The 15,506-nt window shown below is 39.0% G+C and overlaps 1 protein-coding gene across 2 annotated transcripts in view; it reads left to right on the plus strand.

Moving 5' to 3' along the window:
• The window catches only part of LOC139473820 (protein PAT1 homolog 1-like), a 31,444-nt gene extending 18,920 nt beyond the window's left edge, over positions 1-12,524 (plus strand). For both annotated transcript variants that reach the window (XM_071256580.1, XM_071256581.1), the window contains 11 exons: positions 356-449; positions 1,550-1,636; positions 2,316-2,550; positions 3,073-3,199; positions 3,312-3,475; positions 3,634-3,701; positions 4,465-4,612; positions 5,111-5,185; positions 6,295-6,429; positions 7,098-7,195; positions 9,541-12,524. In XM_071256580.1, the coding sequence (XP_071112681.1) occupies positions 356-449; positions 1,550-1,636; positions 2,316-2,550; positions 3,073-3,199; positions 3,312-3,475; positions 3,634-3,701; positions 4,465-4,612; positions 5,111-5,185; positions 6,295-6,429; positions 7,098-7,195; positions 9,541-9,721 (1,412 nt within the window). In that variant the 3' untranslated portion in view covers positions 9,722-12,524. The remainder of the gene's footprint in view (positions 1-355; positions 450-1,549; positions 1,637-2,315; positions 2,551-3,072; positions 3,200-3,311; positions 3,476-3,633; positions 3,702-4,464; positions 4,613-5,110; positions 5,186-6,294; positions 6,430-7,097; positions 7,196-9,540) is intronic.
• Positions 12,525-15,506: the final 2,982 nt, after the last annotated feature.

Consider the following 15,506-nt stretch of genomic DNA (forward strand, 5'->3'; position numbering starts at 1 on the left):
CGCACTACCATACACTCCACCTCAAATTATTTTTTTTTCCCCAAGTAATTACAGATGACGAAAAAGGCTGTTTCCCCTGCCGCAAGTTTTTAAAATATTTTTGTTGGCCTTAAACTATTATTGACTATTGCTGTAAAATATAGCTCCTAAATGGAAATGATAGTTATGCTTCCAGCTTGTTTCTCAATCATATGTTAAGGCATATGTTAGTGAACAAAATTGTTTGCTCCAAGGTGCCATTGTTTAACAGAAGAGAGTTAAGTTTTACCTCACTGTCAGGGTGATGATGTTAACATGTCCAATTGCCATAGTTACTGATTGGAATATTTTCAAGGTGGAATAATATGTCTTTCAGGAAATGCCAACCGATCGTTCACGAGCCCTATCATAATACAAAGAGGTCACCGTGTTCCCATGCCCTTTTGTCCAATGGGCAGTCCAGGCCAGAGGTAAGTTCCTGCAGCAGTCCTCCCAGTACTGGTCGAAAGTAAAAAAACCCAGTATTTTAGCTCAGGGACCCTCCAAATGTTTAGGTCATTGCAAGAACCCCTTGACATTTATGCTCAATTTTGTTCATTGCATGCTCAGTTAGCTGAAGTTCTATAACATATTTGTGTGACTGAGTCCTAGGTGCATGGACTGCCTCGGTGGTCTAGTAGTAGAGCATCCGCCCGGAGAGTGGAAGGTCCGGGGTTTGATCCCCAGTCGCCTCATACCAATAGACATTAAAAGCTGGTACTTGTTGTTACCCTGCCTGCTGCTTGGCATTAAGGGGCTTAAACAAGGTCTGCTCGGTTCAGAGTCAGTATGTGCTGTGTCTGAGTGGGGTATTCATGTTAAACTGCAGCATAGTATCTCAGTATGCTAGCACCATAAAACCGGCTCAGTCCGGAGTAGTTCTAGCAGCCACACACACAACACACACACAACACACACACAACACACACACAACACACACACACACACACACACATGCATGTACATCGCTGCATAAGTCATCATTTAGCTGAAATATTGAGTGTGACGTTAAACAAGAAACAAATAGCAATTAACTTGCATGTAGCATATTGAGGGTTACATTTGAATAGCTGTGACAAATTGATATCACACTAGGTGAAGAGGGGTACAGGTGCCTAAGTCATCTGCGGTATACCATAGGTTTGTCAGAAACCTATGGACATGGGTTCAAAGTCTGAGAATCGACCTGATTTCCCTGATCTTTGCCAGTTCTCTTAGGTTTCACCAGAGTGGTAAGCATCTTCTGTTAGGGTGGTTACTGGGTATCAAGATATGAAAAGCCATATACAGATTTCACCAAAATAAAATACTCCAGTACATTCTCAAGTTTATTGTCTTTGAATTTATTTATTATTCAAATGACTGAAAATAAAGTGTTTCAATTTATGATAGAATGGTGCAGCCCATATTTTGGCGGTGCTACCTGATTCTCTTGGTTGCATCCGGTGCAGGTTGTTAAACAGAATGAAAACATACCCTGCTATTGTTTCAAGAAGGAACTTTGAAGAATTATTTGTGTTGAATATTCCAGGTTCCCCCATCATTCACCAATGTCAGACCCTCATGGTATGAGAGGCCCCCGTCCAGGCAGGGGAGGACCATATCATCCAAACAATTAGTGAGTTCTACATTGTGTCCCTCATCTTTCAGGAATAAACAATGCTTCCGGGATTACTAACAACCCAGTGCTATAAGGTTTTGTTGAAATGTGACATTCAGAGATTATTCTGCCATTAACTTCTTCCAAATGATTCTTGGGGATTACTTCGGTACATGTCATGAAGAGGTCATAGAATTAGATCACGTGGTAGAAAAAACTCGCCACAAAGTTTGTGGTTACGCTTTCTAAAATCATATTCATGCATTTATCATTAAACTTGGTATGTACCTTCTCTAGCATTGTCAGGCTCGCTGACTTGGTTGATGCATGTCATCTCAATTGCAGGGATCGATGCTCATGATGTCAATTGCTGGATTGTCTGGTCCAGACTTGATTATTCACAGACCCCCGTCATATAGCTGGAATATTGCTGAGTGCGGCGTTAAACAAACAAAATCTCATGAGTCTCTGCTTTTGGCCAAGACAAGGTAAAGGTCAAGGTCATATGATAGTCAGTTTCTGAGGCATGGTTACCTTGACAGAAACTTTACGGATGTATGTATCTTTACAAAAATATTTCTGACATGTCTATCAAAAGTCAAGGTCATCATTAGGTCATGATGTTGCATTCCGGAGAAACATCAAATTACTAGAGCAGCTTTTACTTCAACAATGGCAAATGTTGTTGTATTTGTAGTTACCACAAGAATCCGGGGCACCCCCATGGCCAGAACAACAACAATCCCAATCGCTACTTCAGTGACAATCGCAGCAGGCAACATCACGAGGACTTCATGGAGCAGGACATGGATGAGTCCCACGAAGACAGCTACGACGGCCTGATGACACAGAAGGAAAAGGACTGGATCATCAAGATACAGCTGATGCAGCTGCAGACTGATAACCCCTACCTCGACGACTACTACTACACTGTAAGATGAACCGTATGGAGTCATGGGTGTGACTTGGGGGCAAATCGTGGGATGATTAAATTCGTTTGGGACTGTTTTGACTCGTCTTGCCAGTCGATAAAAAATGTTTGTTGTTTCTGAGCAGTTCATTGTCGGATTGGTAGACCAAGTGTCATCTGTCAGCTAAGCAATGTCAGTTTACTATTTGCTAGATACATCTAGCAGCTCTCACAGTGCATAATACCACCGGCTAGATAGTTATAGCAGCTGTAACCTTGCAGAATAAATCTGGCTAGATGGCTCTAGCTTTTGTAACCTTCCAGAATACCACTAGCCAAATAGTTCTTGTTCTGATTACACCGAAGTTACATGTTAGAAGAAGCTGACAGATAGTTAAACACAAATTTGTATTGTTGTATTGATGAAAGCTGTAAGCGCTGTTATGGAGCTCGTTTTCCCCAAACCTACCCTTGATGACTTCCAGAGCCAACAGAATCTGGAGACCTGCTATAAGCGAAACATTAATCACATTTCTCTCTTTAGTATCATACACTAAAGAAGAAAGCTAAGGAGAGACAGAAGCTACGTGAGAATGGAGAGTTCAGTGATGATGATCCAAAGCTTGTCATACCAAACCTTGCGAAAGTGGAAACAAAAGCTTACACACCAGGTGAGAAAGATAAGAATAAATATGAACTTAAATGTAAGATGATGTGCTCTAACTCCCAAACTGTTGATATGCCACACATGGTTATGTAACTGTTATGTGTTATGTTTTCCAGCTCAGTTCGAAGGTTCATTAGGCCGTTTAACAACTGCCAGTGTTCACAACCCTCGAACAATCATTGATCTGTCCAAGAATGTAGCTCAGTCGAAGGAGGATAACCCTCAAAACGTCAGCAAGGAACTGCGACGAGTGCGCCAATTGCTCATGGACATTGAGAAGGTAATCAGTGTGAAAGATTATGTTTTGGTTTGTTGATTTTTACAAAAATCAATAAGTTTATTTGTGTGTCAAAAGTCAGTTGAACATTATTAGGAGACTTTTTAAACATTGTTCATATGTTTTTCTTGAAATAAGAAATATTTGTTTCCTTTGGCTAGGGATTTCTCCTCCTGCTTGATATTGACGACCTGGAGAAAAAACTGCTGGCGCTGCCTGAAGAAAGCAGGTACGAAGGGGGAAAGACTGGTGTGATGTAGGAGTAGACTTGGTGTGATGTAGGCATAGACTGTTGGTGTGATGTAGGCATAGACTGTTGGTGTGATGTAGGCACAGACTGTTGGTGTGAGAAGCTGACTTACGGACATTTCTGTGACTTTTAATAAGCTCTTCAGATTTACATGTGTAATGACCTCGGTCTATAGGACTGAATAGATCCTAAGTTGAGATAAATATGAATAATTTGACTGTACATTTTAGAAGTCTGGATTTCACATCACATGTCAGTTGCATTTGCTTTAAACAAAATGGTGGCACTCAATGAAAATGAGTGAGTGAGTTAATGTTTATAGTCACATCGGCAATATTTCAGCCATATCGCAATGAAAATGACCTGATCAATCATCAAGATCTGTATTGTAATCTTGATTAAAAACATGAAAAGATTTGGAAAATATCTGTTGACACTAAGCTGACAGTACACATGCTTTGCAAAGCCTGCATTCCGCCAACACCTGCATTCCGCCAACACCTGCATGGCAGTTTACAAACCAGATGTAGATTTTGTTACACGATTTCGATTGGACTATAGATAGACTCATTAGTTTAGCAGAAATATAACTCCATCATTTCAGCCTAGTTCGGCAAGGATGGAAACTGGACTTCTTTAGTGATTTAACTCCCTTGTCTCGGGGGAAAATGACTTCTGACATCCAAGTAACTCACTTTGCAATATGATGTTCCCTTAAAATTAATTAGTGCTTTTTTTCCAGGATGCCTCTGGTCTTTGAAAGGAGGGAGAAAGTAGATCAGTTGTTTGCCTTCCTGTCAGCTGATGATAACATTGAAACATTTATTCAAATCATGTCTGTAAGGAAAGGGAGAAAACTCCTATCAAGAGTCTTGCCTTTGCTGGATCCTGTAAGTATTTACTGAATGAAAATGGAATATGTCATACCTAAAAAAGTTCAACACAACCGAAAAATGATGAATAAAGAAGGAATGAGTTGGGACCAACCGTCAGTTCCAACACATCATAGAATGACTCAGTGGTGTTTGACTGTACTTGTTTAAAGCCAGATAGCAGTGAACACTATGTAAAAAGGGTCATTGCCTCCATACGCTGTCCTTGATTTAAGGAACTTGATTTAACTTGCTCCAGGTGCATGTTGCCATGAAAACCAAGTTGCACCAAACAGAATCTGGTTGCACCCCAGTCCCATAAATTTAACATAGTTCAAACACAATATGCCAGGATGCTGCCAGTTTCACTTAAATTAGTGACGCTTTCATTCATTAGCTATACATATTATTGTTGCAAGTGTTTCTGTTCAAACAAAAGATTGAGTATCTTGAAACACAACCTGTTTCTTGCTGCCTTGATGAGTTATTTGTAGCAACTGCTTTTGTCTGTTCCAGGCTCAGCAGTGCATTATTGTCTCCCTGATGCTGTGCAACCTCACACAACTCATGAGGAAAGATCAAGCAGAAGAGGTGAGCTCCCAATTGTTCATTGTTCAGGTTATAATTCCTGCAGATTTCCCATTGGGCCCAATGACCTACAGAGTTGCATCCGTTAACCATGCCAGGATGAGTTTTCTTAATCCAGATGACACCAGTGCTAGGTCTGTCAGGACCATATTGTGCTGTAGGGTTGAACCAAGTGATAAACATGTGCAGTATTATATGCGGTATATGCTTGGCACTTTGGTCTTTCTTCCCACATTGAGTTGCCATGGTGATAAGGACTGAAATACTGTTCAAATCAACAAAAAACAAACTCTCAATTCTGCCCCATTGTAGCTGCTCTGTACTGTTTCTTTAAGATCATGTAATTATGATCTAATGCAGATCAGTCTGTTGAAGTCATCTTAAGGATATGCTGATATCTAGATTCATCAGTGCTAGAGACAAAGATTACTTCGACACATTCCATTACTGTTTGTTGAGATTTGTTTGTTGTTTACCGGCGCCCCCTGCAATATTTAACCTACATGATGGTTTGTAAATTATTGAGTCTGGTCCAGACAATCCAGTGATTGACATGAACATTGTCATAAGAGCTAGTTTGTATGGACATAGTGGTTGCAATGGCTGATTGGTGCTGGTGGCCTTGCCGAGGCTGGATTATTTACAGGCAATAGTGGTATAGCTGGAAGAGTCACACTATAATTATTTTGTAAAACAGTCATTAACTTGCCCAATATATGTACAAGGAACAGAGTCCGAAATAGCTGCCTCCCCACTATACTGTGTGGCCTGTAACATTTCTGGCGGGATAGGTGAAATGTATTCCTACTTGCCTGACTGTCTTGTAGAAAATTCATTGGTACAATGACAATTTTGATTTGGACATTCAGAAGTGACTCAATTTTTTATTAGCAGGCTCTACCTTGCTGTAAAAGTACAGAGAAAAATGATAGTGATTATCCACTCTAGCATGCAGAAAAACAAGAGTGATTATCTACTCTAGCATGTAGTTAAATTGCAGGCTTGGAACTTTGAATATATACATTTATGAGTAACCGGCCTGGCTTGTTGGGATTAGACATCATTTCCCCGACACTGACAAGGAATAATGAACGTTCCAAAACTTGTTTCAGGGCCAGATAATGCTGACAGATTCTGTTCATCAAGCTCTCAACAAGAGTTCATTTGAAATGCTGGCCACAGTGGGAGAACAGATCCATCAGATGCAAAGCCAGGGAAAAGCAATAACAGCCATGTTGCAAAATAAGGTCTGTCTGGGTCCACCAGAGGGTTGGGTGAAAAATGGCTTCACTTTATTTATCACTAGGGCATGCCATTTGTGTCAGGTTAATTCACAATGCTAAACTGGCTTTTTGTTTACTTGTAAATACACATTTTAAAAGAAATTGAATTATAAATTAAACAAGCAATATTGGAAACTAAAGACCAGATACAATTTGTTTAAATAACAATAAACATGCTTTAACCATAACCGGTTAAAGATTACCACAATCGTACAGTATGTATTTAGACCAATTTGTCTCAAATATATTTGCTTAAACATTACCTACCTTGAGTTACGTCAACTCAGAGTGACAACAGACATTTTTTACTATTTCTTTTCATACGTTTAATCACTAATATGGGACCAAATTTCTTAGGTTTCTTTTTTCACAGGTAGGGTATTTGAAACATATTCATATCTGCCCTACTGTATATCATGGCAAAGAATGATGTAGTTTTTTAAATGTTTGTGTTCTGTGTTGGTTTTCTTTTCTTGAAATAGAAATTTCTAAAACCACATTATTTTCTCCAAAATGCAGCTGAGTCATTATCATTTCCTGCAGAGAATGTTCTTGGGAACCTGATAAAGTCCTCAGTTCATATGTTAATGTCCACTTGTAACGTATGGAATCAATGACTTTTCTGTTGACAGTTTGGCTCCACCATATTGTGTGCAATGCTGGTCAGAATGGAAGAAATTTACCAGAATACCTCTCCTGTTGATATTGATAATCAGCTGCAAACAAACTGGTGAGTCTAAGTTGTATTTGATTATGGTTTATCTGTTTGTGTTTATTTCAATTCATGAATCTGCATTTGCTGTTTTGGAGCTAAACATTTGTTTGATTACCGATTAAAATGTTTTTTGCGTGAGACCACCATTCCAGCTTGTCTGCGGAGTTACATTTTCAAATCATTACAGCCATGTATGGGTTTCAATATGTGTGCTTGTCTGACATTAAATATGGGCATTTTGTAATTATTGAAGTGGACCTTTTCTCTGAAACCACATGGCCACTGCAGTTGAGACTTTTCACGGTTTGTTCCTATCAATGGTGCCTGAAGCTTGAAATCTCCATCAAAAGAATAAGAGGTGGCTTCCAAATAATCGAAATGGACAATCCAGCGATTTTGACACAAAAGCCTGTATACGGGTCAATGACTTGGACCTTAGAAATGTAATAAGTCAATGGCAAAAGTCAGTAAGTCAAATAAACAAAGATTGCGGATGCAGTAAAATTTTGAAGTTAAATCAGTACTTTTAAAAATCTGTCATAGACCCCTTGCTTAGCATTTCTATCGGTCAAAAGTCTGACAACTTAAACAAACCATCGGTCAAATTGAAATTTTTATCCGGTCTATGACCGGTGATCGACGGCCGTGTGGGTGAGAATGTGGATGACTATGATCCAGTCCGAACCGTAACTGTGGTCACAGGTCTGTGGAACATGTCTATTTGAGCTGTCACGGGATAATAAACTGGAACAGCTAAAAACTGTTAAACCCCAGCATATTACCCTGTTCTGGCAAAGACTGATAGGACTTGCATATATTGCTTCCTTACATATGCTCACAGGTTAGAAAGTTTACATTAGCTGTGCGACATATATGAATTTTGGGATGTAGGCGATTGCCTGTGGACATACAGGCCATAATCATCACATCTGCTTGGTCAGATCTTTGTAAGGACTTGATGGATACATCAATAGAAGTGGTGTCTTGGTGGTTTTCAAACATCTTCTACAAAAGTCCCGTTTCCTCCCTTACCGAAACTTGGCTTGAACTCTGGAGTTACATTTTGGCTGGACTAACGAGTCTATGCATACTTCAATCAAAATGAACTAAGCAGGGTTAGAAACTTACAGTTTTTGTCCACTTGTCCTTATAATGATAACATATAGCAAAACCTCAAAAACGGGCCAATTTCTACTAGTCCTTAGGATACCTTTACTATTGGGCAGTTTGGTAAGGACTAAAGTACTCACGAAATGAAAAAAAACTGGTTTTTTTTTACCTCAGATCTTAAATAAATGCAGTTAATATACAAAATATATAAATATTCAAACAACTAAATTAATACCAATTGGGCCGTGGCACAAATACAGCGTATCAAATGTTTTTATGCCTTTTCACACGTAAAAGTGTGTAAAAATGTGAATAAAACAGACTATTGTGAAACAGGGCATAACCAGGTGTCAGTAGATCAAGGTGACCTATGACACCTTGACGACAGGTGAGAACAGGCGCATAATGCCTATAGTCTGTTTCTGCTATGTCAATTTGGACTTTGTTTTATTTTTGAATGTTGAAAGTGCCGACAAATTGCCTCCTGTAAAGTACATTTTGTATTGTTCACTGAGATCAAACTAGCAAATCCAGACTAGTACTTTTCGAGTTGTTTTGTTATTTCGTATTTACAGCTACGTAACACTTTGTGTCGATTTTTAAATTGAGAAAAACAGTTTTTTTTCATTTCCGGGAGTACTTTTGTGCCAATTTCTAACACTGTGAACTAGACATCCAATTCATAAACAACATGAATTTCAACATGCAGATTCCCATTGACTGCAGGATTTGCAAAGCATATGTACTGTCAACTGGGCGTCAACAAATATTTTCCAAATGTTTTCATGTTTAGTCAAGGTGCTCAAATGATTTGATGCACTTCGCGAGGTAAGAACCGTTTTATTACAATATAGATCTTGATTATCGATCAGATCTTATTGATTGGACTCCGACATTTTGTTTGAAGCAAATACAAGTGATATGAGAAGTTGAATCTGATTGGTCACTTAAAGGGACATAAAAAAGAGACAGAACTTGTAATAGCCACTGGTGGTGCTATGATCGAGCCACAAAATTCCAGCGTAGTACGGCAAGGGTGGAAACTGGACATTTATAGTCTGTTGCCTCGGCAAGATGACAGGAAAAGAAATTTTTCTGACAAGCATCCTACACATTTGATCTATCAGAGACTGACCCATATAAGCATACTGTAAATTTCACACTACTCTGCAATAACCTCGTCTGCAATACACCTGTCTGACAGTAACCTATTTCCTTTCTTATGATCGTATGAATTTTGTTTTCTTCAGGTGTCATTTTGTGGAACTGTTAGTTGAGTGTCTGTCTGAGATCTCTGATGAGAGCATTGTTGCACCCCTGAACCCGAGTGAGAAGCTACTGGATCACCTGGAGAGACTCCTCAACAAGAAGCTAGTGGCCAGCGTGGAGGACAAACTACTTGTGATACTTGGCACAAAGTCTCAATCCTGACCTGATCCTAATCTCTCAGCAGGCCATGCCTGTCACTCAAGTATCATCTGGATGCATACAGAAAAGGATTTTGATGGATAAAAGTGCTTTAGGGACTTTGTAATGACTTTGTCTTTGTATCATTGAATTGGAGAGAATGTTTTGGGCACATCCAATATTTGACTAGTTACTCGTTGAACCAGCTGAACCTTTTGCACTGGAGTAAATATGCATTTCTTGTTAGAGCCTTCTTGAATCTTTAAGCAAGATCATTTGGGTTGATTTGTAGCTCTATTTACTCATGCACAGATTGGTACATGTACAGCCTTTATGTCAAATGTTATTGTATCAACTTGGCTTTTGGATAGTGAAAGATGATATCGATCTGCTGTTTCATTACTTTTGGTGTCTTGAATTGTGATCTGTATATTTGAAAATGTAATGAAATGATGCATTTTATACTGACCATGGTCACAAAAATGCAAATGAAAGAAAATATTTTTGTTGAGGCTATTTAAGCTTAAAAGTGCTCAAACTGAAACTGATTTGTTAAGTTTTGATTAGAATTTCTATTTGTATCTAATTTATTTAGAAAGTAATGTGTAATATTGGTTTGCTACATGTCAGAAGGGGGAAGGTAAAAGTTTTTTGGGATGTGCACTTGCTTTCACCAAAGATGAGACTTCTGTTTGCTTCAAGGGTACTATTATGAAGCCCATGTGTGTCACACAACAGTCTGTTTGCGGAAGTCATGTAAAACCCCATCTGCCTTCTGTACTGGAGGTATTAAGCTGACCAGTTGGTAACATTCAGCAGTGTCAGTTTGTATTGTCTAACTTTGCATCAGTGTTGGGTATGAAGCATCATGAATGACTATAAAATATATTGAAATCTCATTGACCCATGTTTTTGACAGTTGCCTGAACAACGTGATCAATATTTAGTGCTGAAGTATTGGGAATATTGTGATGAGATCTTACCTTGTCTTGAATAGTTACTTCACATTAAGTTGGGTTTGTTGATATCCAGCATTGTTTTGAAAAACAGTTTCAATGCCATTTGATCTCATGCTTTCTTAAGACAATGCTTTGGCTTTCAGACAAATTAATGTGTTCTGACATGGAAAGATATTTAAAATTAACATCAGACCTGATTTGTATTTGTGCATATACTAGACTTTGTTAGTTAGATATGTACAGTTAGAGGAAGGCATTTCCTTAGTTGTTCACTGTCTTCATATGTTTTGACAGTATTTTAATACTAGCACCCAATTTTCTTCTGATTCAGCATAACTGTTACATTCAATTGAAACTTGCCTAAAAATGTGTCGAAACTGTTATTAATGTTTCCACTTTTACCACATGTTCTGTCTCCACCCTTCTGCGTGTATTTGATTACTCTGGTGTATGATACTGTGCTTCTCTGTAATGGCGCATGAGTGACACTACTTAATCAGGCTATGTTTTACAGTTGAATTACAAATGGTGATGCGAGTCCTATTGTTCCCACCACATTTCCTTTGGCTGTGCTTTGAAGACATAAGGCTCTTTGTCATTTGTACTCTTTTGAAAAACTACAATATAGTTTGATGAAGCCTTGAAAAACATCAACAGTAACTGTGTCTGGTTTACAGGTTAAATTATTCAAGGCTGATTGTACTTCCTAAAAGATTTGAATATTTCAGAATGATACATAAAATTCAGCTGGTATTCAGAGTCGGAGCCAGACAAGATCAAAATACCTTTTGTTATAAATGCATTAGTTATTATAGACAATGTGCAACAGTGTTATGTACTACTAAATGAGACAGTTGACCACATTTTCTGTTGTGAATTATTTAACTTTATATGCACACTCTAGTTTCCATTTGTGGGCATTTCTGTGCCTGAAAAATTATGTTTGTAGTAAAAACAATGTTCTGTAAAATTTTGCTAGTCTTTTGAAAATCTATCCTAGAAACATTAGTTATGTGACATGCACACTTTCATTCAAGCTTTTCCTTTATATCGCTAAGTGTGAAATGAAATCCTGTGATGTAAATGTATTCAGATATTAACATGTCCTGAATGTACTGCATTTAAATGTAAACCCATTGTAAATTTGACATTGAAAACTATTTTAACATTATTTCTTAAACACTTAACCAGCAAGCCATACATTCATTTTCTAAATGGAAACCTTTAATCCCACATTTATTTTGTACATTTATAATGTACATACCAAAAGAACAAATTAGTTCTATAGATTTGCTTTGGTGCTCAAAATGATGACGTTTTCTGTGGGGCGACATTGGTTATGCCCAGGCGTCTGTCAAACATCAATGAACACAGTTACCCAGTTTCTGCATTAATAGTGTTTTTGGATAATTAAATGAAATTCTTTTGTTGTGTCTAATAATCACTTACATATGTTCTTTGACCTTGAAATTATTAACCTAACCACTTTGTATTCATCCTTAAGAAGAATGTGTATTTTGTTTTGTATTTAAGTTACAGCAAAGTGGTGTAAGTATGAAACAGTTTGTCATGTGTAACCTATGCTTCTGCACACTAAAACTTGGAACTGGTTTCATTGTTTGTTGGCTTATGTTTTGCCTTAACTCATTATTCATGTGTGTCAGGACATTACAACCACATGGAATGATGCTGAATAATGGGTTAAAACACAGATTACAATGGAATACAAATGTACATGGCTTGTAATCATTTAATTAAATTGTATTGTGTGCTGTTGCTCTCCTGTTGTTTATTTCTAGAGTTGAAACATTTCACCACAGTTATTATGCCCTATCATGTTCGTCTGCCCTTCTGCCACGTTTCATTTCTGGAACATAACTTGGAAACCTTTTAATATTTTGTTATGAAACTTGCATATGTATCAAACACATGATTCCTTGGCAACAAGTTGCACTTAACCCAAATACAGGTTGCTTTCATGAACGGTGAATGAATCACCCTCCCTTTCTCAATGTATACTCTTCAAAAAAAAGAAATGCAAAACCAGATTTGTGTGAGGGAGGAAGATATGTTTATAGGAGGAACCGTACAAGGTATTGAGCCTGAATGTGGAAAGAACACCTGGTGATTGTAGTCATCTCAGTTATCAGTACATAGGAAAAGCCCAAGGTGAAGGTCATCTACCTTCAAGAACGCTTGGAATTGATAGCGGCCTGACATCTCCTGCCCATTGAAGAGACGAGTATGCAACCACTCCCTGTCCCCCCAGGCTGGCCATGGCACTGCTTCTGTTAAACTTAGCCAGTTTTGAACTGTCACTGTTTGATTGACGCAGATGCCGTGCTGCTGTTAATACAATGGGTGCGTTTTTCCTAATTGTTTGCATGTCTATGTTGTGATCATTTTTATCCGGGAAATTTGTCTCTGACAATGACACATTGAACCTCTTCATTTTGCACCTCTTTGTCCCCTAATTTTGCTTTTATGGGCAAAAATATCTGTTTTGCGTTTCACATCTGTATGGACAAACAACATTCTAATGTATCCCATAGCAGGGAATAATGATAAAAACGCTGTTTTGTCGTTTAGTTTTAGTTGATTCTTTGTGAGAGGAACATGGATTTGTTACTAACATGTATGTTTTAGCTCTTTGAAAACATTTAGCCATTGTCCACCCCCTTTGCGATATTATCAATCGAACAGTTCAACAGTGGCAATCTTCATGTTATTTAGTAGACTTCTGTCATTTAGTAGACTTCTGAAAAGTACATGGTACAAGGAGTGTCTATTACGACTTACAAAGTAGTTGAAACAAGAGGAAGCTCAAACGTTCAAAGATTCTTTTAAAAACAAATATTCCAGAAACATACAGGAAAATAGTTTTCGTCCTAAGGTTTTACCTCAAAATATATGTCGTTCGTTGCACATGCTGGATGTCTTGATAAAAAAGTGTTGATGTTTCTTAACAATGTTTGTCTCCGTGTGTGAAACATTGATCGACAAAATATCCTGTTCTAACACAAAACCCAGGCTTCCCTCCCAATATATCAGGAATATTGCTGAATGCAGCGTTAAACGACAAACAAACATTACTAGATTACTGTTCAGTTGTCACGTGTAACACATTAATGAACCAACTTTTACTGCTAAATTGTTTCTGCTTAACACTCCATCAGAACGCTGATTGCTCATTTTGAACGCACCAGGCCTAATGGCTTCTGTATGTACAAATCACATTGTTATCCGACCCCCTTCTGTTTACCACTATTCCTATGACTAGTGGGACGTTGCTAATTTGAATGGCGTTATCACGCTCCCAATGCCATGGGGCATATAAGAATGTTATTTGTTCGCACAGTAGTGAAATAAAGTTATATAAAGCCTTAAGAAATAGGCTCTAGGGTGGTTTTGTGTCATCAAAAACACGGATTAAACATAAAATTAATACGCATAAAAGGCCCATTTTCTGGACAAAAATAATTTAATGGCACCAATTCTCTCTTGGAAAGTAACTTCAGTAGTTTCTGAGAAAAACTTGTCCCAATTGCAGACGACACTGTGCACGAAGTAAAATAACGGATCAGGGGTAAAAAATGTGTGTGGTCAAAATCTGAATACATGCAGCAATGGAAGACACTCTGGAGAATAATACACTAGACCACAAAAGAAATGCCACCATGGATAGATATAAGAAACCTTATGTCCAAACATTGTAAACATACTTTGAGACATATCAAAAAGATGAAACTTGGCAAAACTGATCATCAAGGTTGAAATTAAAGTGTCAAATGTTCTTAAAGTGAAACACAACACTAGTCTCTGAGAAAATGGCATCACAAGTCAGTATCTTGTGTGTTCGCCATGTGCATTGACAACTGCCGTGCAACGTCGATACATGGAATGGATGAGACGGTTGATGAAGGCCACTTGAGCCCACAATCTGAGGAACGCCTGACGCAGTTCAGCTGCAGTTGTCGGCCTTGGTCGGACGTCATTCAGCCGTCTTTGAATCTCGTCCCACAGGTGCTCAATGGGATTTAAATCGGGACTGAGGGCAGGCCACTTCATGGTTCTGATGCCATTCTGTTGGAGGAAGTCTCTTGTTGCTCTCGCAGTGTGGGCACGGGCGTTGTCATGCTTAAACTCGTGGTTGCGGCGAAGTGCCAAATGAGGTATGGCGTGTAGTCTCAAGACTTAATCGATGTACCGAGCTGCTGTGACACCATTGCCCCTCCCTTGGCCGATGTTCTGGAAGACCACAGGGCCGACCCTCTGTGCAAGACCAATTCCATCCCACACCATGATGCTCAGACCACTCCACGAGTCTCTCTCAACAACACAAGCATCCGAATAACGTTCCCCACGGCGTCGCCAGACTCTCTGCCATCCGCTGTTGAGATACAGTGACTCTTCTCCACTGCTGGTGGCGCCAATGCTGGTGCTGTGTTGCCCACTGAAGACAGTCCCGGCGATGACGTGATGTCAGATTGGGCCCTCGCTGTGGCCTGTGACAGTGGAGGTGTCTGTTCGTCAATCGTCGACGCACGGCGTCCGCACAAATGTGTCACTGGTGTGTCCCCATGGTCTGTCGAGCAGTTTCCGCAGCAGTTATAAAGCGATCACAAAGATGCTGTCGCACAATCTGACGATCCTGACGTCGAATGATGACCCTTGGTCTTCCACTACGTGGTCGGTCATCTGTAGTGTTGGTGGTCTCGTACAGTTGCTGGAGCCTGTATATGGTCCTTACGTGGACTTTAAATGCATTTGCAACTTGCCGGGCGATTTGTCCAGCTTTCAATCGTCCAAGGGCTTGGTGTCGCTGATTTCTTGACAATCTTGGCATGTGG

Source organism: Haliotis cracherodii, unplaced genomic scaffold, assembly GCF_022045235.1.
Source record: "Haliotis cracherodii isolate W230 unplaced genomic scaffold, xgHalCrac1.p SCAF_3, whole genome shotgun sequence".
In the NCBI taxonomy this organism is placed as follows: domain Eukaryota; kingdom Metazoa; phylum Mollusca; class Gastropoda; order Lepetellida; family Haliotidae; genus Haliotis; species Haliotis cracherodii.